Raw genomic sequence first — 25,388 nt, 5'->3', positions numbered from 1 at the left:
TTGACCTCTGTGAGCACATACTCACTGGCAGTAAGCAATGCACTCACTGTCTGTTTGTCCCCACTACCTAATATCATCAGACATAGAAATATACACATTCACCCCCCTCTTAAGGTTTTCTACTTTTTTGTGTCACTGCATTTGAAAACATTTTAACCTTCTAGATGTGACACAATTCACTGGGGGTTAAGGTGGCATATGTTGTACTGTCAGCCGCGTTTCTTTATGTTTTTCCCACTAATCTTTCAACAAAGATTATTTTCCCATAATGCCCCCAAATTAACAGGACAATTGGGAATGGGCAACCAAAGCAAAGTAATATGGACTGTTTTATGGCCTCAATGTCATGTTACTGTACTTAAGTGTTACAGTTTTAGATTCTGCATTCTGGGAGCATATGAGTTATTCTTTCACACAGTGCCCAGGAACTGGAGTTTTCAAAATGTGCAACAACATGGTAATTATTACATAGTGGTGATATTTGTCTTACATCACACACTTATCTCAGAACATCTACTATGACCCTTTGAATAGCCACCTGAACAATAATCAAGTTAATGTATATAATGATTTATACACCAACAATTTAAGAATTTTATCAAATATTATTAATTGATCTCCTTTAAGTATAATTCATTTAGAAACACAACGATGATAAAAGGAGGATTGGTATGAATGACCGCCGGACCTGTGTCCGGCGGTTCAAATCTCGACGCCGGAAGACCAGCAGTAGTGAAGATCTCGACAGCTAATTAAGGTAAGTATAACTAACCCTCTCCCCCCAAACCCTCCCTTAGGGGTGCCTAACCCTGACCTCCCCCATAGTGCCTAACCCTAACCCCCCATTAGTGTCTAAAACTAACCCCTCTGTTCCCGTAGCCTAAACCTAACCCTCCCGGGGGGGGTGCCTAATCCTAACCCCCTCCCTCGGGGGTGCCTAACCCTAACCCCCCCTTCCCCTAGCCTAACCTCCCGAGGGGGTGCCTAACCCTATGTCCCCCGCGGGAGCTCCTAACCTAACCCTCCCCCCCAGCGCGGCTGTTCACGGCCACCGCCCGACTTACCTTCATTCAGTATGCTGGGCGTCGGGCTCCCTGTCGGGATTGTACAGTCAGGAAGCCGGTGGTCGGCATTTCGACCGTCGGCTTCCTGAATGCATACTCCGGTGGCAGGCTAGAGAGGGCACTTCCGTGTGCGCGCCTGAAAAGAGGGCGTACCCGGCACTTACGGACATGCCGGGCAGCCCCCAAGCGCTGCCGACAGGGAGAATAGATGCTGGGTGCATGCGCCCGGCGTCTATTCTCCGCCTGTGACCGCTAAAACAGCCTAGCGGGAACGCTATGAAAAGACTTGAATGTCCAGCATGTACAGTAACAACAGATTTTCACAGTCCATGCTAATGTGTAAGAGGCAAATCGTACATAGTTATCAATATTATTTTTACTAAAATATTTATATTTTCTGTTGTGTTTTTTTTATTATTTCATGTAATTTCAAATTAGCTGTGAGGGTTACTTGCAGACTTTGAGTGGTACTTGTAAGAAATCTATAGCACCACTATGAACAAAAAAAAGACAATTTGATATGATGAATTTATTATTTTTCAGATTACAATTTCTGAAAATATATGTAGACTCCAAAACACCGAAAATCACACAAATTTATGAATTGTTTTACTTATTACTACTCCTGAATAGTGATGGTGCTTTCATTACCTTTCCAACAGCTCCTTCAAACAAGCCAGTTATAGTGCAGTTTTCACTAAGACGTCTGCTTAATCTCAAAATGTATTCACACCTGATAATGTTGTTTTAACATATTCCAGACATACAGGATGTAAAAGAAAGATCTGAGCATGGTTTTATTTAACAGCTAAAGTGTATCAGTAAGAAAAAAACAATCTTAATCATTAATATCTACAAATATGTACAGGGGGTGCAGTGAATTGTAACCTATGGCATTGCTCATTCCTAGCTAGATAGTGTTTGTAAATGCTGCTTTAATACATGAGCATGGTTTCATTGCATAATATCATCTATTGAGTCGGCATGCTTAATCAGTTCCTTTTCTGGTATGTCTTATGTCTGATTTCACTGGAGCCTGAACTCAAGACAGTGACTTTTTTACTTGTTTTATTTGGAATGCAGTACATGGCACAATTCATAATTGCCCAGGAAACATATATTTGTCGGGTTTGTGGTTCCTACTTTGTATAACTGAGAAAAATTATGCATTGCTGGCATTTCTAGCAAAGTGATTAATATGCTATTTTTATAGTCATAGCATGTTGCGTAGCTGAGCCTGCCAGGCTAATAGAACCAGGCTCTTGATATATTTCATTTTGACATGGCATTTTAGGAATCATTATCACTGCATGCAGTATTATAAGTAGGTTGAAGTCTTGTACTGGCGCTGTGTAACAATCCATATTATACTTCTTCTAGCTATAGTTTCATTAGAAAACACCAGAAATACCAGTTAAACAGATAAGAACATCTAAATATAAGAATTTAGGAAACCACTTTTAAAACACAATTTGTAACCAGACATACAGTATATATATTTACACACAAGACAACCTTACACTCTTTGATCAACCTGAGAACAGTGAGAGGCAGAATCTCTAGGTTTGTCACATATTTTGAGAAAAAAATGCTATGTACTCTCCTTATTTAGTTAATGAATACAGTAAAGCTGGGCATAGGCAAACGCAGGGGGGGGATTCCGTCTGCCTGGAAACCCCCCTCCCAAGCTCACACCAGGACCACAATAGAAATAGTAATGTAATAGAAATTTACTAGTGCTGCATGTTCTTCACAGTATCACAAATTAAATAATTAGCACCACCTGTGGATTTTTTAACATGTATCAGTCAGTAATAAATAACCTATGCATCAACTAGGAGATCTGGAAAACATTCACTGTTAGGGATGTGCTGCTATAGAGCCCAATATGTACATATATGTCCAGGGCAGTGCTAGGTTATTCTGCTGCTCCCCCAGACTCCCGGACTTGAGCTAATACTCTGGAATGGTGCCCACATCTAAAATAAAAACATTCCCCTCAGGTAGGATGGCCCTACTGCCACATATAATGGCTTACAGTGATTGCTGGTCCTCTATATGCTGGAATTATGACACACAATACACTTTGTATGATGCATATTAAAGCTGGATAAGTGTTAATTATGCACTCTTCATGGACTGGCCACACTCACTCTAAAATCAAGCATTTGGAAACTCCCCTCTAGAAAGCCTGCGTTTGCCACTGCTGGGTACACACCTATACAGTTATCGGGCCGATTACTCAATATTGACTCTTTGGGCTGATAATTGTATACTGTGTGTGTGTATGCAGGAGCATTAGCCATTAAACAGCTTCAATCGCTCCTCCAACAGGATCGGGAGGTCACATCTTATGAGCTTCCCGACATCCTCATCCCATTGATGAATGTACTGTATACGGTATACTCAGCTAAAAATAGCTCAGTGTGTATGGGGTGCACACTCATCAACAAGTAGATTGGGAAGGGGGGCATACATTAGACACCAATGAAAAGTGCACACATCAGCTGTGGAACCTTCCCAATTGCCTGGATGATCAGGGCAATGCAGTCCCCAATCATGACAGGGGGGCCAAGCCCTCAAATAGTTACCTTGCTGCCAAAATTGGTATGGTTGGGAAAAATTAACTATAATTTTAGAACTGCTTTTGCAAAACCAGTATGTGTCTCTTTTTGTAGTGTTGTAGTATTGTGCTCCCAGTTTTTTATACCATACTTTTGAATTCACACGTTGACCTTATATATTTTGGACTGGACTATTGTGTTTGATACTTACAGTATAGTATTCTCATGGAATAACACTCTCATTGCACAGTCATCACAAAGTTCAGTACATATCAGTGCTTGGGACTGGGATACATGCCTGGTGTGTTGGAGAGCAGCCTAGAAAGTGAATGCTGTGCTCAGGGTCACCATCAAGGAGGTACATGGGTTAATGATGTCCGGAGCCCAAAATGACAGGCAGGCCAATTGCCTGTCAATGATCCAGGTTGTGAACTACTTATTCATAAGCAGACCTCTACTGTGCATAAGGAGCAGTTAATGGTCGGGACCATTAGTGCACTGCACAACCAGAAGGAGGATATGTGAGTAGCTCATCTGCAGCATACAGCAAGAGGAACTTTCAGCAGTGTCTCTGGGCTCTCTCCCCATTACAGCTGTCCCCATGCGCCATTCCCCAGCTGTCCCTATGCCTTCTTCACATTCTATGCTGCTGACACCATCACTATCTATGTTTCTGCCTCCTTTGCCCCCCTCCCTGCATTTTTTGTTTCACAATTTCTTTGAATAAAGTATTTTAATGTTTTTTTAATCTTTTTTAGTCTATTTTAAGTCTGTTGTGCATATATATTTATATGAATATATGTGTGTGGTGTGTGTGATTGAGCTCCATGCTACAACCATGGATGGCTCTGATTCCAGGAGGTTCTGTTTGCATTATTTGTACTGGGCGTCACCAGTTCTGATAGCGGCCCTGGCTGTGCTTCTCTCCCATGTAATGAGAATGTTATTCCAATTTCTAAATATAATATAACAATCACTTGATAAATTGGATTGTTTCCTTTTCAAGCAGTGCCCTCCAATTGTATATCTGCCACCCACACACCTCTATGGATTAACTTATCTCGCTTTGCTGCAAATGATTATATAGCACATAAGGGATGTACTTTTTACTGTTGTCATTTATTTTGTTCTACAGTTTTTCTACAACTATTTACAGTATCCATTTCTTAAGTGGAAGCAGTTATCCTTTTTAAGTATATGTTGCATGGCTATTTCATTTTTTAACAATGTTTTAATCATTATTACCTACTCTCCTGGAATATGCGGAGACTCCCGCTTTTTCAGGTAGTACCCTAGACCCTCAGAAGATTGGGTGGATTACCCGCAATCCCATCCACTTCCCAGTGACGTGGGCAGGATGGAGAGATAATACAGAGAATTCTGGCTCCATAGGAAGGGGCTAAAATTATGCAAATCGCATAAATTTAGACCTGCTCCCTCCAGACGGAACCGTGATTTACTGCATTTTGCCACAATGGGAATGGGGCCTAATGATGTGAGAGCCCGGGCCTGCCTCCAATGTGGCCAGTAGCATTTTACACTCTGGGCATCTCCTGAAGAGCAGAATAGAAAAGTAGGCAAGTAGGGTTTTAATATTTAATGGATAAAAATTTGATGATACTCATAGACGTGTATCCTAGCAATTATGTGTATATGTATATGCGCTTGTGGTCATGGTAATGATTACCGGTAGTATGGCTGAGTGGTTTGCAGCCCACAGTCTGATATGGTGTAAACATCTGGGTAAGGTGAGCCAATGCTACTATTTCCTTTAATCACCATCCCTGGTACACTGTAATTGCCACTGAGGGACTAATGCACTTTCAGGGGCCAATTCAATTAGCCATTACTTGGCCGGATGTGTCTTAACGTGGATTAAAACCTACAGGTGTGACTGTTTGCAACTAAATTAGGAATCCGTGTTAACGGACATATGTTGTGTGTTGTATTGACGGGTTAGTGGTTTTTGAACTTGCAGTTGGCAGTTGCAAGTTTTTTTTACAACATTTTTCAAGCAGGTGTGTAAATTAAAATCACGATATATATACTTTAATGTACCCCAAAACACTCTGGACACTTTTATTTACTGAAGTACACCTGCTGGCTATTGTTTTTCCATCATTTATAAAAGTTTGAAAAATCAACCATTCAACACCATGTAACTGCATCCAATATTTGCTTAGGGCCACCAACAGCCTTATACGCTGTTCTGCTATCTTATTTGCCAGTTTATTTGGGTTCAGGTTGATTTCCCCACTATTTAATGTATGTCACATAGGTTGCACACTGCAGAATTAACGTGCAACATTTGTGACTTACCATTTCTAGTTGAATTGCAAGAGAATAGGGGGCATTAAAATATCCTGCGAAATGCACATAATGCTAACCCGCGAGCACACAGCCTTTAGTATATTAAATTACACCATCTGGTATTGCCGGCAATAATCTTTTCTAATGGCAATGTTTTATTTTGTCACAGAACTGTATGTATTTGTCCATTTGATGCAGATTGTTATAACATATATTGGCTTTTTTTGTTTATTAGCGTGTCCATCTGGAACATACAAGCCGGAGGGTTCACCAGGTGGAGTGAGCACTTGTATCTCATGTCCTGATCCAAACCACACTTCACCACCAGGCAGCACATCGGTGGAGGACTGTTTATGTAAGGAGGGATATGAAGAAGATAACCAGATCTGCAAAGGTAGGCTCAGCTATACATTTTTATTTTTCATAGAGAAGTACAGATGTGTTCTTTCTCATCTAGGGCTCTATTTACTACAATCCGCATTTGTAATGCAGATTGTAGTGTGATATTACCGACTGAATTCGCATTGCGAATTCAGGCAATATCACAGGGATTTACTACAAATCCCTTGCAGGGACAGAGCTTGCGAGAAAGCTCTGTCCTTGTGAATCCCCTCCGCAACATTATCACGGTATTTTTGAAGAAATACCACCCTCCTCTCCATCGCCAAGCCCCGCCCCATCACTAAGCCCTGCCCCCCGCGATCGCGGACCCCCCCGCGACCCTCCCTCCCTTAATTACACTTACCTGCAGTTATTGGGCCTCCGGTGATGTCCTCTGTTGCTCCGGTCAGCTGACATCGCATACTGCACTGGGACCCTGTCAGGTGAGGACCGGGCCCCAGTGCAGCATGGGAGACCAGCTGACTGGAGGGAGTACATCACTGGAGCCCCGAACTCCGGTCCCTGGACTCAGGTAAGTTTTTTTTTTTTTTTACTTTTTTTTTTACAGTGAATCAGTGTGTGGTATGTTTAGACCACACAGCTGATTACTGGGGCCGGCTCCCGGCTCTGTTCTGTCCGTTAGAGCGGAGCAGGAGGCCGATAACCGGGGGAGACCCTGGATAACGCCACCTCCAGGTGGCGTTATCATCACAGGGCTTTCCCCGGTATTTTTTCACATTTTATTTTTAGTCATTTTGGTCAGATCACATTTCCCATTACAATTATGTGAAATGCGATCTGATTACTAAAAATAAGTGATAATTAGGGCTTGGAGCAGAATTTTACTAATTCTACTCCAATTGCCCTGTAGTAACTTTAGGTGAAACTAAAATAATGTGAAAAGGGTGTGAAAACACCCCATTTCACTTTATTTAGGTAAAAATAATGTTAATAAATAGAGCCCGCCTCAATATGCCATGCAGTGTGATATACCTGGCGTGAGTGAGCCTGCAATGTCTCTTACAACTCTGCTAGCACTGGGGAGTCTTTTTTGCTGAAAATGCATCTAAATCGCAATGTGATGTGAAAAGGATACACCAGGAGCTGATTAATTTGATATGTGACACTTGTATATCTGTGTGCGACTGAAAATGGAACTTGTTGTGGAAAAAAGCTGCGGCAGCTACATCATACCACTTCGTAGGCTGATGGAGAGACTCAGGTGCACACAGATATACATATGTCACAAATCATATTAATCAGCACAGTCTCCTGGTGCGTCATAGTCACACCGCATTGCGACTTAGAGGCATTTTCGGCAAAAAAGACTTTAAAAAGACGCCTAACGCTAACAGAGTCTCGCAGGATCAGGGGTGCCAAGGGGGCTGTTTGGTGCGACTGCGCAAAGACAAGTGAGGACCCATCTGTAGCTAATTTCTCTAGAATATCCATAATTATAGTCAACAAATTGAACAAGTTACAGCTGCTTTGTTTTCAGAGATGCTCCTAATGAACTACTGTGATTAGTTGGAAATAGTGGATGTAACCAATAGCAACAATTGCTGAATTCACATTAATGCATTAGAGCATTAGACTGGAAGCCATACAGTATATTGTTTATTATCTATTCTATAATAGACAGGTAGTTCCCCAAAGCACATCCATCATGTTACATTGTCCTCCATTGTTCCTGTAATCTATATAACCAATGAGTTATTCCTTATAGGACTGTGTGACTCTCTTCTGCTGTGTGATGACACCATTGATTCCAAAAATGCATAGAAGCTAAATAAAGATGCAATTTTAAAGCCTTTTTTTGTTTTCAGTATATCAGGCCTGTGATAACTTGAAGCAGACTCCATTCTCAGTTAATGGGAATGCAAATCATTCTCCCATAACAGTTGTTTTTGTATTCCACATCATTAGTTGTTCGCTGCCCTGAGCTGCAGCCCCCAGAGAATGGCTATTTCATCCAGAACATCTGCAACAATCATTTTGATGCAGCCTGTGGAATCCGATGCAAGACAGGGTTTGAATTAGTTGGAAGTAGCATTCGGCTTTGTCAACCAAATGGACTGTGGTCTGGCTCAGAAGCCACCTGCAGAGGTAAGATAGTAATGAATAACCTTTTATTTTTCCTGTGAAGGCACAGTAGCCACAATAACTCAATGTCAAGAATGCAAGGATTATACAAGCAGGTTAAAAAAACAAAACACGATTCTAATTAACTGGCTGACCCAGAATCAGAGGATCCTTCACAATTAAAGGTCACCCAGTCACTTAGTATGTGAGTCTGGCAAAGAATTTAGGCAGAGACAAAAGCATGTGAATATTGTCATTTATCACTTTATCACATGAAAAGAGAGCTTTACTTGTACATAAAAGGTTTTAATGGGTGTCGGAAGTAATCTCCTTGCCGTACGCTGGCTTGTAATATATTTCCAGAGTATCCTTAGAACCATCTGGAGGATATCCCTTCTGTGTGTTTGCCAAGATGTTATAAAGTGGAGAGCATTGATGTAGAACAAAGCCAACATATTATATTTAATCTAAGGCAATTGGAAATTATTGTCGTTTGTGTTTACCACACACGAACTACGGTCCAATTTAATTCAATTCCCTTATCAATAAATATGTCATGCGCTGTTTGGTCTATGCACTATATTAATTGCAAAATGTCAGACATTTTCCTATGTGCAATACAGATTTATTCTGTAAATGATAGTTGTTGTAAATTCAGTCTTAAATTTATGCAATCTATGAAATATCATTTTTACAACTGAATGCAAATATAAATGGCAAAATATACAGACAGACACATTTACAGGTACATGGAGGTATATTTACTAAGGTGAGAGTTTCTAGAAGTGGAGATGTTGCCCATAGCAACCAATCAGATTCTACTTAAAACATACTTGCCTACCCTTCCGATTCAGCCGGGAGCCTCCCTAAAATCGGGTGCCGCTCCCAGCCCCCCGGAAGGCAGGCAAGCCTCCCGGCCCACCGTGACTTGTCTGCTGAATCACGTCATCATAGCCCCACCCCCTGCTTCACAATGCTGTTAATCTCAGTATTGTGAAGAGGGGGTGGGGCCACGATGACTCAATCGCGCTGTCACAGCCCAAGCTCCACCCGCAATTATTTTTCATTGCCGCGTCACTCCCCCTTTTGCCGTGACACCCCCCCCTCCCCCTGCCGTGGAAGCCCAACAGCTCCCTCCCGGGAGCTAAAAGTCGGCAAGTATGACTTAACATTTAACTAGCACCTCCTAGAAGATAAGAGCTAGAATCTGATTGGTTGCTATGGGCAACATCTCCACTTCTAAAAACTCTCACTTTAGTAAATTTACCCCATAGATAGATAGATAGATAAATAGATAGATATTGAATGAAGGAATTGTATTATCGTCTATGTCTTTACTCTTCTGGGTCTTGGAGTTTATGAAATCATAGTAGCTATATCAATACATATTAAAGTATGCAGTACTATCTGCTTTCTGTTATCAGTGTAGTATATACACTAGTTTTACACGATATGTATTTCTTGTCTTGTTTGGCTCCTTGCTGGTTTTGGAATACCAAGAATGGGGTACCATCTTAATGTATATTCTTAGTTTATTTTATGCCTCTGGTGTAACTAGCATCAAGATTAAGGGGTCTATTTACTAAGCCTTGGATGGAGATAACAAGAATGGAGATAAAGTAGCAGCCAATAAGCTCCTATCTGCCATGTCACAGGATGTGTTTGAAAAATGACGGATAGGAGCTGGTTGGTTGGTACTTTATCTCTGTCCACTTTATCTCCATTCAAGGCTTACTACATAAACCCCTAAGTACGGTAAACCTCAAAGACAAACTCAAACAGTTGCCCAGCCACAATCAGTTCACATTAACCACCATAAAGAAAGGGTTGGGACATGTCAAGGAGGCACTCAGCGGAGCTTGTGTAGTTGTCCCCCTTGCTGTCATGGGACATGATGGAGAACTCCTCCCAGTTGTCCACCACTTGCCTCAGGTTTAGTTCACTCACCTCCCTAGCCATTAGCTGAGTGTCACACATGAGATAGGAGAAGCACCATAAAAGGCATGCTCCATCTAGTGTGATCAGGGCCGTAGAGAGCCAGCCCGGGCCAGGGGTAAGAGGGGACATTGCATGAGGCGTGGCCTTGCCCTCTTAGCAAAAAAGAAGAAAAACCCTATTTTCAATTCTGCGCACTAGGGAAAGGGGGGTACTGTGAGACCCTCAGCCCGGCGCAAACCAGGGGGGGTCGTGATCAGTGTGATCGCTCTCCCCACAGACAGAGGAGAGGGGACTGCTGCTGCTGCTCCTCAGTGAGCAGTCTTCCTGGTCTGCCACTGTAGCTCAGCACACAGTGTGTGCTGGGCTGCTAACAGATAAGAGGGTGGGGGAGTGGCATCGGTCCCGGGCCCCTGCCAAGTCCCTCCAACAAGCCCGGCTAATTAGTACCCACTCCCCCCCTCTCAGTGCCCCTGCTTGTGAATGGGACAATGGTGTATGGCATCATCTTCCCTTTAACATTGAAAAACTAAATTGCCATGTTTGAGAAAATGAAAAATCCAAATACAAAGCAAGCAAGTGAAGTATCCCAATGGAAAAACACCTAGTCAAAGTCTTTAGCATGGCAACTCCAGAAGTGGGGTTACAGCACAGTTCAATATTACAATAGGGGAGCCACACCAACTGTCACCCCAAATGCTGCCAAACATCACTGGCAGTTGGTGCGGCTCCCCTATTTGATTTTTGGACAGCGCTGCAGCCCCACCTCTGAAGCCACCACTGGACCCAGACAATGAGCTTACAGTCCCACAGCACTTGGGATATGTTGTTTTGTCACCCAATAACCTTGGTCAAGTGGAAACATTTTACCACTTTTCACCAACTTAAGGGGCCACATTTTAAAAAAAATTCTGCTTAGTGGGTGCTTATGTCATGGAAAGAATATACTCCCCGAATTTCATGTTTATAGGTCAAGCGGTTTGGGCAGGACATTGATGAGTCAGTCAGTCAGTACATTGCATAGGGGGAGGAAACAGTCCTTTTCACTCCCTTAGGAGTCGAATTGCGAGGATTCCCTGCTTAGTGGGTGTCTACGTCATCTAAGGCATATACTCCCCGAATTACATTTTTCTAAGTCCAGGGGTTTGGGCTGGGCGTTGATGAGTCAGTGACTGTCAGTCATATATATATATAGATAAATACAGTTTATATATGCAAGTAAATGTGTAATTTTTTTCCAGTTCGCACATGTCCAAAACTTCAGCTGGTTGAAAATGGCAAGATTAACTGTTCATCAGGTGATGCTTCCTATGGAACTGTATGCTCTGTGTCTTGTAATGCCGGATATAAATTGGTGGGGAGTTCTAAGCTTGTTTGTAAAGGAAATTCACACTGGGATGCAAAGGAACCTCTCTGCACAGGTATATTTTTATTGTCTCAAATGTCTCTATTTAAGATTTAATATAAATTATCATCAAATATTCTATTGTGTAATACTATAGAATTTATAGTCTGAGAGGTGATAAGAAATGAAACAATGGATGTGGTTAATGCCTAATGGAGCGTACACACGGTCAGATTTGTCAGACTTGTCAGATTTGTCAGATGAACGACTGAACGATTAAACGATTTGAACGATTTGAACGATTTGGACGATTGAACGATTTTTGACTGCATTAAAATGAATGGAATCGTCCAAGTCTGACTGCAAACCCATCAGATGTCAGATATCGTTATCTGACAAACGGGAACGCGCATCGTTGATCGTCCATCGTTCAGGCATGTCAGATATGAACGATTTTCCATCAGATATGAACGACTGAACGATTTTTAAATCGTTATCGTCCATATCTGAAGAAAAAATCTGATCGTGTGTATGCACCATTAGTATTTAGGAGCATATTCTTTTTTCTACTGTACTTAGTGTACAGGTTTGTATATTTTTCTATTCATATTTATGTGATTTACATGCATTTTCTTTACGATATACTAAGATTTATTTGAATTTGAGTCGAAAGAAAAAAGCAAACACATTATTACACTTTTTAATGATACATATTATTTATTTGATTGAATAATTGTTTTATATTTCTTTTTTTTATTTTAATAATAGCCATCATATATAATTAAATCTGAATATTTAAAATTAATTTGGGATGCTCATCTTGATTCTTAAGAAACTTTCATTTATAGTAATTGTAAATGGTTCTGTACATTTACATTTTTGTATAATGTGTTACTCATGGGATACTAAGTTGTGATATACATCTATGAGGAAACTGAGCTGTAGCAGTGAAAACTATTGTGAAAACTATTGTAGATCACTTGGTTAATAACATGAATTCAGCTTTATTTCATAAGAATGTGCAGACTTATACAGATGTGTCCACATACATCTATCTTCCGTGCACTACAAGTCACGTTACACATGCGACTCGGGAAGCGCAGAGCAACGGGGTATCTACCGGCCAGGATGGCATTCGCCATGGGCCCCGACCAAAGGGGGGCGCCGTCCGGCAGTGCCACCAGCAGCCAAGTGGTGGACTACCCCCACTAGTCCCCCGGCCCCACAAGTGTAGGGCAGACAACAGTGAGAGAGTGGTCTGCCCTACACAGCTTACAAACACACAACCGCCAGGCCGGCTGTGTGTTTTGTTACAGCAGCCAGCCAATGAGAGTCAGATAGACTCTCATTAGCTGCTGCATCGTCCACGGAGGGAGCCGGCTGGAGCTCACTCATGAGCTCCGTCTTCCATCTCCCCCCGCAGCAGGTGATTGGACATATGTCATGAAGAGCTGGGACTCGGAGCGAACAGCGGCGGTCGCGTCAGGAGCGGGGATCAGGTAAGTTGTATTACTTTTTATTGTGTGTGTGTAAGCCTGGCACAGCAGGGGGGGTGCACTGTATAGTGGGTGGCCGCTACTGTGGGCACTTTATGGTGGGGTGGCCGCTACTGGGGGTACTGTATAGGAGGGGCCTCTACTGGGGGAACTTTAGGTGTGGTGGCCGCTACTGGGGGCACTGTATAGGGAGGACTACTACTGGGGGAAATTCAGCATAGGGGGGACCACTACTGGGGGCTCTGTATAGGGGGGACTACTACTGGGGGCACTATATAGGGGGGACTACTACTGGGGACAATGCAACATAGGGGGGATTACAACTGGGGGCACTGCATAGGCACTTGCATCCCTAGATACACCCCTGGTGCAGAGCGTCTTTTCCTAAGACTTTTTACCTTAAAATGTTTCTTATTCACGAAGTGATGCAAATAGGATGCAAAATCAGCTTCTGTTGATTAAAATGATAATTAGCATGCCTATATTCTGTGTGTGTGACTGCGGTTATATCAAAAGCTACATTACAGTGTCAGCGGCTGTGATTCTATAACATAGCATTTTGCATGCAGAAACAGCTGCAGTCGCACACTGAATATTGGTATGTCGCATCCTATTGGCATCACTTTGTGACTATAAGAACTCTTTGGCACAACTGGAAGGACTGCTTAACGCACAAGGAGGCTAGATGTACGTGGACACATCTGTATATGTAGTTTGGCAGCTAAATATATTAACTATTACTAACAGTGATAGGTTACAATTAACACCTCCTCCACGCTAAAATAGGGCATTACAATTGTCACAATAATACAGTATTACCAACTTGGCTCAGTCATACAGTAAGTTTTCTTAATCATCCCCTAATTACAATTGTAATGCCATATTAGCTCAACCAAAACTGGTAAGGGAAAACTTATTTCCTGCACTGTTAGTTTTTTGGCTGCTGGCAATCTATATACAGTTTGAGCATTTGAATGCTAACTTGTTTTGCATGGAATTTTCAGTAACTCACAAGGCTGTTACTAGGGGTGCACAAAGGGTGCAGATGCACAGAGTGCAGGGCTCTATGATGGGCATCAACTCTGCCCCAAGGTCCCTGACTAGCAGTGTGCCTTTAAAGGCACCCTGCAGCCAGTGATGCTGCTGCAACACCACCATTGGATGCTCTAGCCATGCAGCCAGCAGCCTGTGCAGCCCCCCGGAGCATCCTGAGGATTTAACAGTGGTGCTGCTGTTCATATTGGAGCTGACGTCTATGCCCCCTCGAAATTACGTTATGCCAAGTGGGGGGGGCCTGGCCGGCTCAGGGTGCTAAAAAGCCCTATTACAGCCCTGGTTACTCAGAATCATGTTTGTCATCAAATGAAAGTACTACTCCAATATAAAATAACTGTGCATTCTAAGTTATGAGTGTAAAAGTTTTAGGGCTCTATTTATTAACATTATTTTTACTAAAATAAAGTGAAAAGGGGTGTTTTCACACCCTTTTCACATTATTTTAGTATCACCTAAAGCTACTACAGGGCAAATGGAGTAGAATTAGTAAAATTCTACTCGAAGCCCTAATTATCACTTATTTTTAGTAAGCAGATCGCATTTCCCATAATTGTAATGGGAAATGTGATCTGGCCGAAGTTACTAAAAATAAATTGTGAAAAAATACCAGGGAAAGCCCTATGATAATAACGCCACCTGGAGGTGGTGTTATCCAGGGTCTCCCCTGGTTACCGGACTCCTGCTCTGCTCTTACGGGCACAGCAGAGCTCGGAGCCAGCCCCAGTGATCAGCTGTGTGATCTAAACAGACCACACGCTGAACTCTGCTAAAAAAAATAAAAAATAAAATAGTAAAAGAAAAAAAAACTTACCTGAGTCCAGGGACCGGTGATTGGGGCTCCGGGTAATGTACTCCCTCCAGTCAGCTGGTCTCCCAGCCTGCACTGGTGCCCGGTCATCCAGGGTTGGACTGGCCCACAGGGGTATAGGAGAATTCCCTGGTGGGTACCAGTGTCTGGGGGCCCCACCCCCTCCACTAGGTGTCAGGTTCAAGACTGTGCCCTCAAATTATACATTGTTACTCTATTAGCGGGTCAGTTACCTGGTGGAGCAGGACCATGGATAAACATGGGTGCTTGATGCACTTCTAAAGAAACTACACCAATATTTGCCTAATGGTTAGCTAAGCAGCTGTAGTGGCTGACCACACACCCTCTGGTGGCTGACCACACCCCTTAAGCACGAGCCCCTAGCACTGCATACCCCTGGTGGGCCCTTTATACTCGAGTCCGACACTGCGGTCATCACCTGAACGGGTCCCAGTGCAGTATGGGATGTCAGCTGACCGGAGCCACATGGGACATAACCGGAGCACCGATGACTGCAGGTAAGTGTAATTAAGGGAGAGGGGCTCACGGGGGGAGGGGGGGTGTCACGGGGGGCCAGCGATCATGGGGGTGGGGCTTAGTGCTGGGGCAGGGCTTAGCAACGGTCAGTCGGCGCATGCGTCGGCACTTGTCACGGTATTTATTGTGAAGATACCGTGATAAATGTGCGGTGGGGATTTGCCGCAAGCTCTGTCCCTGCAAGGGATTTGTAGTAAATCCCTGTGATATTGCCTGAATTCGCAATGCGAATTCAGTCTGTAAAATCACACTACAATCTGCATTACAAATGCGGATTGTAGTAAATAGAGACCTTAAAGTCTGATCCAGTTACCTTGTGAACAAAATGTTTTAGTCAATTTAAATTATCTGACCAGAGAAAGTTTGATATTTGTATACTCACAAATGCCAAAATTAGATAATTTTACCATTACATATCAAAAAGTACATAAAATTAAAAAATGTATGGTACTCTCTTATGGTATTAAATGTGTGAAGATAATAAAAGTCACGAATAGCACTGACTACTGAGACTGTTATTTTATTGTTTTAAGGAATATTATAATATAATTAGCGCAGTGCCAGTTCAAGGTTTCTCAATGCCTTAGGCTAAGCTTCATTCTATTGCCCCTCTCTCCCTACCCCCCAATACCTACCTCTTAGCTCCTCACATACTTTAGTTTTGTAAAATAAAAATAATAATTCTTACCTGCTCCTAACTAGTTGAAGCAGTACAGATGCACAGATATCTGATGCAGAAAGTTGTTAAGGCTCCATTGCTGCCCAGAGGGTATAAGGTCCAAATGTTAGTTTTCAGAACAAAGTTAAAAAAATATAATTTTCCCAATAAGCTGCATTGGACACTTTTTATGTGACGATTTTTTTAAGTCAATATCTATGTATTTAGGTACTTGATTAAAGGCACTGCAAAAGTCTGTATGTCTGTACAAAACATAAAGGATCAGTTTCAATTAGGTGTGAGGTCTGTACTGTGATGTTCTGCGTTAATTTCTCACATATATCACGTGATATTTTCATAAAGCACACTCCTGATTCCCATGCTACTCAATTAGGAATGGCATTGTGCCAATGTCTCGAGTTAACTCTATAGAGTGTGACTTATGAGAAGTGCATGAAAAAATAGGGAAGTCACCCTGAACCAAAAAAAAGTGACAAATAAGATGCCAGTAGTAGTAGCCATAGCAGGATGTTACAAAGTATTGCAGACAGGTAAATTTTGTCAAATATTTGATTTTTTGCAACATTTATAAATGATGGAAAAAGTATAGCCAGCAAGTGTATTTCATCACATAAAAGTGTTTAGAGTATTTTGGAGTACTGTCACGATCCGGTGCAAGTGTTCCTCTGTGGAGGACGGTGAGCCAGGGGGTTCGGGTGATAGGGAAGTGACTGTAGCTAGGTCTCCTAGTTGTGGCCGAACCCAGGTTTGGCTAGACCTGCCCAGAGGCACGGAGTCTAACTCACTTGGTGGTTTTCTCCATTGACCCCTCCAATTGGGATTTAGTTTTCACCGCACCAAGTGAGCAGGTCGCGGTCCTCTGGACAGGTACCTGGTGATGGCAGAAGACTGAAACTATATCTAATGAAGTAAATGCTAGGACACTGTAGAGATCCTAATGACAGGCTTGCTTGAGAATACTGGAAAATGTACTGAGAATCGCTGAGAAATCCAGGTGCTGATTTGCACAGACAAACACAGAGCAGAGTGGACACAGGCATATACTGGGAATGCTTAGAAATGCAGGTGCTGATTTGCACAGAAAAACACAGGGAGATGTGGACCCAGGCATATACTGGTGATTGCTAGATGACCAGCTTCGAGCTAATTAGTGATTAGCAGGAAACCTGACACTTCAGTAACATAGAGAAACTGCAATAGAACTAGCAGCACATACAAGACACACAGGAATAGAAACATAAAAGACAGGAGAACTGGGAGAGAACTAAGGACCTGATTCAGAGGTACTCGCTATTTGCGAGCGCACGCTCTGAATCAGGGCGGGGAGTGTTTTATTATTTTTTTTCCTGTCCGCTCGCTAAGCTGTGGGTGCCCACCCAGAGCTTCTGTGAGCGGACAGGAGATGGTCGCGATTATCGCGACCATCAGGCTTGTGAGGAGACCCTGTGGTAGGGTCTCAGGTCTTGCAAGCCCGAGTGGACTTCCTGTTCTAATAGAGCAGGAAGTCCACTACTGACATCATGAGTGATGTCAGTAGGGCCGCCCACAAATGGCAGGCATTTCTTCGGGAACACCTCCGTTTGTTCAGCCACCCCCCCTACCCGCCTACAAAACAGGGCGAGCTGTCGATCAACATCGACAGCCACCCCGTTTTGCTGTGAGCCCCGGAGCAAGTGAAGTACTCACTCGCTACGGGGCTCGCACACGCGCATTGCACATGCTGCGCATGCGCACTGGCCCACCATCGACCTGCTTGTGAGCGCAATGTGCTCATGAGTGGGTATGAATCAGACTGAAAATAGCATTGAAGCCAATGCAGGAATTCTAGAGAACTGTAAGTGGGATGAAGCAACACTCTGAAGGAAAAAACACAGAGCAACACTGGTGAGAATCACAAGTCACTGGAACAGCGAAGTTGAACAGCATTTTTCTGTTCCTGGAGTCAGACTTAAATACCCTTGGGTAGCTGATCATTGGATCAGAGGATCAGCTGATTGACCACAGAACTATCATTGGGAGAGACTAGTCAGCTGATATGAACCAACATGGCTGCGCCCATGCCTGGCACCCTGAAAACCTGGATGCACGCACGGAAGCCCTAGCGGACCCCAGGGAGAATATTCAGTCACCACTCACCTCCGCTCCCAGCGTCTGGACTCCTAAGCCCAAGGACACCAACGCAGAGGTGAGTAATGGCCGATCCCAGGCAGCATCCTGACAAGTACATTGCAATTTCTCTATAGTGATTTTTAAGTATGAATATGCAAGCTTGTAAAAAGTTGGAATAAACACATGCAACTCCTATCTGTAAGTTTATATCACCCGCATTATGTTATCCCTTAGAGAAAATGACACACACACAAAAATTACCTGTCTTTATTGGCCAAATTTAACTTTTTAAAACTTCTAAATATAGTATTAATCATTTGGAGGGGTGTCCCAGGGGTACTGCATTGTGTTCTGAATTTTTTTGAATTAAAATAAAGATTTTCCCTACTTTTCAAGTAATCTGGAGCTGTGAACTAAAAGCTGCGTTAGCTCTCAATGAGACCCGAATTAACTTGTAATTGAATAGCAAAAACTTGTGCTAAGCTATTTGCAGTCTGCAGGCAACTCATGGCTAATTGAATTCAGCCCAAAATGTCTCTTTTAAATCAAAGGGAAAACAAATGAATTAAATCTTGAAAATCTCTACATCACATTGCTAGGAAACTGAAGCACAAGTCCACCTTTGTGTGTGTGACACCAGCATATAATGTACCTCTTTTTATAACCTCATACAGGTTATTACAGATTATGTTTAAATAAATACAATTATTATTTTATACCTGTTGGAAGTGGGTGAAAGTAGCAGTGGAGACATGTCTCCAAAGTAATGGAGAGGAGAAGCTTTGGGGCAGCATAGCGCTTCGTAAACAGGTCTATTATGATGTGTACAAGTGAAAGTTGAAGTTGTGACTGCAACCCAATACAAACAAGTTGAAAGTTTGAGCTCCTTGGGAGGGATTTCAGGGTGCATGTGCCCTAGATTCGTATTAGTATATTTGTAGGGTGACTCTGGTGATTAAACTTCACTGTGTGTCCGTTTGTCCAGTTGTGTATGTGTTTTTGTATGTTAAGGTGCCCACGCACATACCGATGTGCTTACGAGCCGATTTCTTGTCCAATTTCCTCCAACTTTCACGGGAGCTCCCTTGCCGTCGTGATCACGATTTTGATAAAAAGTCACCCAATCTGTTTTATGATATCACGATCTATCGTATTGTATGCATTGTGAGATTGGTCGTGAGTTTAAAAAAAAAAAAACAGGCTCTTGACTATTGGTGGGAAATTTAAATAGCTATAACAATGGGAGTGAGTATAAACAGCTGGCGCACTTTAAACTCTGTGCACATTCTGCTCTGCTACTAGATGAGGCTAGGTGTATACCTGCTGAATCCTGTACATTGCTACTGTGTTCTTTGTATTTGGCTTGCCTTTTACAAAGTGTCTTCTACCTGCAAGTGTGTGCTACCTACCTGCATTCTATCCTGTTCCTGAATTCTGTACTGATGCGTCCCTATCAGTATAGAGTGTTGGTCGCTGAAGCTAGGGTCCGGGAGATTAGGAAGAGGGCCCAGCGAAGAAGGACAAGAGCATGCTGGACCAAGGAGTGGCTGCTAGAAAGGGATACCCGCTCTCACATGTCCCTGCTGATGGAGATCAAGGAGAACAAACCGGATGACTATCGGAACTACCTGTTCATGGATGACGCCACCTTCCAAGAATTGCTGCATCTGGTGACCCCCCACATCCTGAGACAGGACACAAGGTGGCGGAGGGCTATCCCTGCTGAAGACAGACTTGTGGCTACCCTGAGGTACCTGGCTACAGGAAGGTCACTGGAAGACCTGAAGACATCTCACCTCAGTCCTTGGGCGTCATCATTCCGGAGACCTGCAAAGCCATCGTTAAAGTGCTACAGTACCAGTATTGCAAGGTAAGTAAAAAAAACACACCACACATTTGTTTCTTGTTTTAAGAAAAACATTTTTATTTTTCACAACAAATAGCAAAAAATAGCCTGCATTAAGTACAATGTGCACTGACCTGTAGGCAACTGAAAGTGTGCACTAAACTGTGTGCAATATACATTTTTAACAACAATTTTACAAAACAACATTATCACCAAATTTTATGAATAGGTAGCTGGCTGTATGTGATAGGGTGGGTCAGACGCCAGTTTGAACATGCCAATAATCACATGGCACAAGTATACATTGTGGCCCCGGCTTCCAGCAATATGTTATTTCAATATGAATAATCTTACTGGAATATGTTTGTTTATCTTGATTAAATATTTTTGTCTATTAATTTTACAAAAAATTGATTGGTTTTCTAATTAATTATTAGGTGGCCCTATGACATTGGTGGGCAGTTAGTGGTTAGGTAGGGGGCACACATTGGTGGGTAGTGGTAGCTTAATGCATGACCCAGCCACCGTCCGCCTCATTACAGCGGGCGGTGGCTGGGTCATGCATTTATTACCTGGGGGCACACATTGGTGGGCAGTGGGGGAGCACATATTGGTGGTCAGTGTGGTTGCATTTAAACTATACAAATACTCACCAAACTTCAGACAAAACAACACTTCAGTGTGCAGGCTCCTGAATGTGCGTCTATCTTCCTCCATGCACAATGTTGCTCAAGATGATGGAGGGGCGTACACAGGAAGCTGTCAGTCAAATTCTGCGTTGCGCGATGAATTGTACGAGTCATCGTGAGGGAAAAAAACCCTCACGATCGGCTTCCATCGTGTTCCAGGTTTTCTAATCTGCCCTACAGCACGGCAGATCAGAGGATGCGAGGTACGACGAGCGGGGACGCGCATCGGCATCGTGCTCGTGAGTATAAACTCATGATTTTTACTTATTTTACCCGATTAGTCGTCACTATTCGTCGAAATCGGCCAAATTGAATGAAAAATCCCTATGTGTGTGGGCACCTTCAGAGTGTATGTACATGCTTGCCTACATTTTTTACAATCGCTCTCTTTCATAACCACACACACATTCATACAGGACGGGATGTACTAACGCTAAAATGCGGTCACAAATGTCATTTTCGGAGGCTCCGCAAAACATTCCGGAGCTTGTACCCGATAGGCAACATCATGGAATCGAGATGTATTGCCGGCTGTCGGGATGCTTACTGTCAAAATACAGATGGTTGGTATTCCGACAGGGGTCGGGTAAGTGTACTTCCCCTTCTCCCTCTAACCCTAACCCTCCCCTCTTGTAGCCTAACCCTAACCCTCCCCATTATTGCCTAAACCTAAGTTTCCCTCCCTTCGTGCCTAAACCTAACCTTCCCCAAGTGGTGCCTAACCCTACCCCTTAGGGGTGCCTAACCCCCAAAAAATCTTACGCTAATCCCACTATGCTACCTAAACCTAAGCCTCCCCCCCACAGCTAACACTAAGGGTGCCCCAGACTTACCTCGTTCGGGCTGGCATCCTTCTGTGTAATCCTTCAGAACTAAGAATGGCGTCGGTATTTCGACGCCTATTTTAAGTCTCCTGTTGGGCTTCCCCTGGCGGGATTTAGACCGCCGGCATCGCGGACGCCAGTCTCATAACTACATCCCCAACACATCTATAGATGGCGTTACCTAATAGAATCCAATGAGCTTCTCACCACACACTTCCCAGAGAAGGAAACAGTAGGATCTCTCCTAGTGTTCCCTGCAACTCACGCATGCGCTGGCCATCGGCCACACATGTACAGAAGCACTTCCCAGTCATAAACCCGGAAGTCCTCTCTTCGCAAATTTCGGCTTTTTTTCAGAAGAGCAATTGTACATACATACCGGCGTTATTAACGCCGCAATGCTTGTGGTAAGTGGTGGGATATATTGCATCCAAAATACCTATGCATGATTCATCCTGCCCACACACTGACTCACGTAGTTTCACTTTCTCTCTACCCTGCAATGTTACTTTTGTAAATGATACTCCTCCAACATGTGACTTTTAATGTAGAACCTGCCATAATTTCACTTTGTATAAAATACCTGCCACCATGACACGACTCTCACTCTACCAAGTCACTTTATAATGGTCCCCATCACATGCTTCTTCTCTCATATACATGCAGTACACACAACATTTTTCATACACAATAACTCACACTTTTTCTCTAAAATACATAGTACATACACTCCTCTCATACATAGAGACCAACATTCTCATACACAGTTGCTCCCCTTCTGTCATACACACACACTTAAATTACTTACCACTTAGTGCTGTGCAGTATTTGTGGTTAGGGGGAATGGCTGAGTGAATGTGCAATGTCCTGCATCCGGAGCACAGCAGAGGCTATAGAGGCTTTACTGCCTGATGAGAGAATTCTTCAGTATTACTCAGGGACAGACACAGGATTTTATATATATACACATACACACACACACATACATATGTCACGCATACCTTACACACACACACACACACACACACACACACACACACACACACACACACCTACTGTATGTCACACATACATTACACACACACTTACCTTGCAGCAGCTGCGGGTTGAAGACCTGATAAGGATGAAACCTGGCAGGCTGTCACCTTGTCATTAGGCCCCTCCGGCGGAGCCAAATGATGCGACTCTAATGGAAGCACGTCATATTGGCTCCGCCTCCTTCCAATTGACCCACAAATTGCAGCATTTTGCTGTGAGGGGTGGGGCTTAAGAAGATGGTGCCTGCTGTCCAGTCTGTCATGGGGCGTTTCTGGGTACTCAGAAACCCCCTCTGTGTGTGCTAGTGTTACTGGCTACTCTTTTGTAGTCGGTACATGACATCACACATGGAAAGGGGTGAATGGACTAGCCCCGCAGCACCCTCCAAGTTCTAGTTCTATAAGCAGCTGCCTATTAGTAGGGAGCTGAAAATCCACCTGTTCATAAAAGCATATACGTCCACCACTTAACCATGTCACCACACAGTCTACCTCACCATCTTGCACCCTCCAATTCTCCCATTCTTGCTTCCTGCCCTTAGCTCCCCATACACTGGGTCACTCATGTCTTCCGTTTGTCTCCCCCTTCCCTTTAGGCCAGGGGTGGAGAACCTTTTTTCTGCCTAGGGCCATTTTGATATATATAACATTATTTGCAGACCCGGTGCAGGCCACAACCCCTCTGTGTGATGTCACATGGGGTGGAACCACAATTGCCTGTGATTACAGCAATGCCTGAGCTGTAAGGGCAGCGGTGTGACCGTCTGAGGTGTCCTAAGGATGCTCCAGATGGCACTGCTGCATAGATTCTGGCTGCAGACTTCCATTCTAGGCACCCTGCTAGCCAGATGAGGCTAGTAGAAAAAAGTTCAGAGGGCCAGACCAATTGATTCCAGGGCCTTATACGGCCCTTGGGCCTGAGGTTCCCCATCCCTTCTTTAGACTGTAAGTTCCATGATCAGGGCCCTCCTCCCTCCTGTTCTCATTACCTACTTCTCTTGCACACCAGCTACACTCTACACCTCCTCCTTGGGTTCTCACTCCACTGTTTTTGCTTTTTCAGATGACCTAGAACCGTTATCTGTGCCCATGCTAATAGGTACAGGTTTCAGCTTACGCTGAATATTTTCATTGCACCCTTTGTGTCAGTGACTATGTTGAACTTTGTTACTTGTCTACTGCATTGTACCGTACTGGTTTAGCATGTACTGTCTATTTGTTTTGCCCTCCCTTATGGTGCCCTATAAATTAAGTTTATTATTAATAATAGTAGTAGTAATAATAATAATAATAATAATAGTAACAATATGCCTGAATTAATATATTACTTCATAAACACAGGTCAGCTGTTTAAAAAATGTTTTTTCCCTTTCAGCTCTTTATATATTGGTTTAATTATCTGTATTCAATATTTAAGAAAAGAAATACAAATATGAGCACTGCTATTTTTGTAAGGTATAGTTGTTGACATATGCAGATACTGACAAATACAAAATATCAACCAACACAGTTATAACTAATAGTAATCCAATGGGATTCAATGGGATTGAAATGCGTAATACATATATATTGCATGATAAAATATATTGGCATCCAAGTGGTATTGCATATCTAATCATGTTTTTGTGTTGTGCAGAAATCCTCTGTCCTGCATTGTACAAACCTTATAACGTTCTGATATTCCCAATAACTTGTGGACAAGAGTCAGCTGTACATGGATCATTGTGCTATTTGGGATGTCAAAAGGGTTTTGCATTATTTGGTGGTAAAGATGAAGTAAAATGTTTAAGTGGAAAATGGAGTGAAGATGCCCAGTCTGCTGTATGCAAAGGTAAAAACAAATGTCAAAAAATATTTTGTGGACCATTGTAAATGTTTTATGACTTAAATAGTTTATTTTGTAGTTTTTAAGTTATATTAACACTACTGGGCACCACACTGTATTAAAACAATACACTGCACTACACATTTTTTGCATGCACAAAGATATTTTCATGATATTGTCATCTGTTCAGAGAATGGATGAGTTTTTGAAACTAGACAACCAGCCTACCCACATTTATTTTTACATTGTAGCCTATTAAAATGGGTGTTCCTGCATATTTATTTTAATACTTTAAGTGCATCAAAAATGTTTAAATAAGACATCACACATCATCAGTATGCTAACTGATTATTTTATAATTCTTGAATAATGATAATATTTGTGTTTGGCACAAAGGAAATGAATCTTATACATATATAACACTGAAAAAAAAATGTCTTTGTAAAGATATATTTATTTACACACATATAAATGACATGATACAGACCAAAAAGTAAAACATAGCCCGGTGGGTATATACAGCGCTGTTCCAAAGCACAATTCCAGAAATAACAAGTAACAAGACCTAGGATCTGTCACCATTTTATGGCCGCTGCGGTGAGCTATTGCTAGTATTAAGCAGTAAGGTCCCGGGCCCAAGCTCGGCACCACCTCAGTAGGCTTATTCAAAGTCAGGTTAAAGTTATCAGTTTGGTTCCATCCACCTCCTGGGCATGCTTCTCCATACAGCGCGTTTCGGATGCTAGATCCTTCTTGAGGAAGAGGGCCATTGTCTCTGGTTATCTCTTTAAAACACTACCA

The 25,388-nt window shown here is 42.8% G+C and overlaps 1 protein-coding gene across 1 annotated transcript in view; it reads left to right on the top strand.

The window, feature by feature from the left end:
- SVEP1 (sushi, von Willebrand factor type A, EGF and pentraxin domain containing 1) overlaps positions 1-25,388 on the top strand; it is a 470,252-nt gene that overhangs the window by 181,601 nt on the left and 263,263 nt on the right. The window contains exons 4-7 of the mRNA XM_088461305.1: positions 6,174-6,332; positions 8,246-8,425; positions 11,578-11,757; positions 24,399-24,593. Coding sequence (XP_088317431.1) covers positions 6,174-6,332; positions 8,246-8,425; positions 11,578-11,757; positions 24,399-24,593 — 714 coding nt within the window. The remainder of the gene's footprint in view (positions 1-6,173; positions 6,333-8,245; positions 8,426-11,577; positions 11,758-24,398; positions 24,594-25,388) is intronic.

Source organism: Taudactylus pleione, unplaced genomic scaffold (assembly GCF_031769625.1).
Source record: "Taudactylus pleione unplaced genomic scaffold, aTauple2 ptg001032l, whole genome shotgun sequence".
NCBI lineage: Eukaryota > Metazoa > Chordata > Amphibia > Anura > Myobatrachidae > Taudactylus > Taudactylus pleione.
Note: the sequence above shows the minus strand (reverse complement) of the source record. Positions and strands in the feature narration are given on the sequence as shown.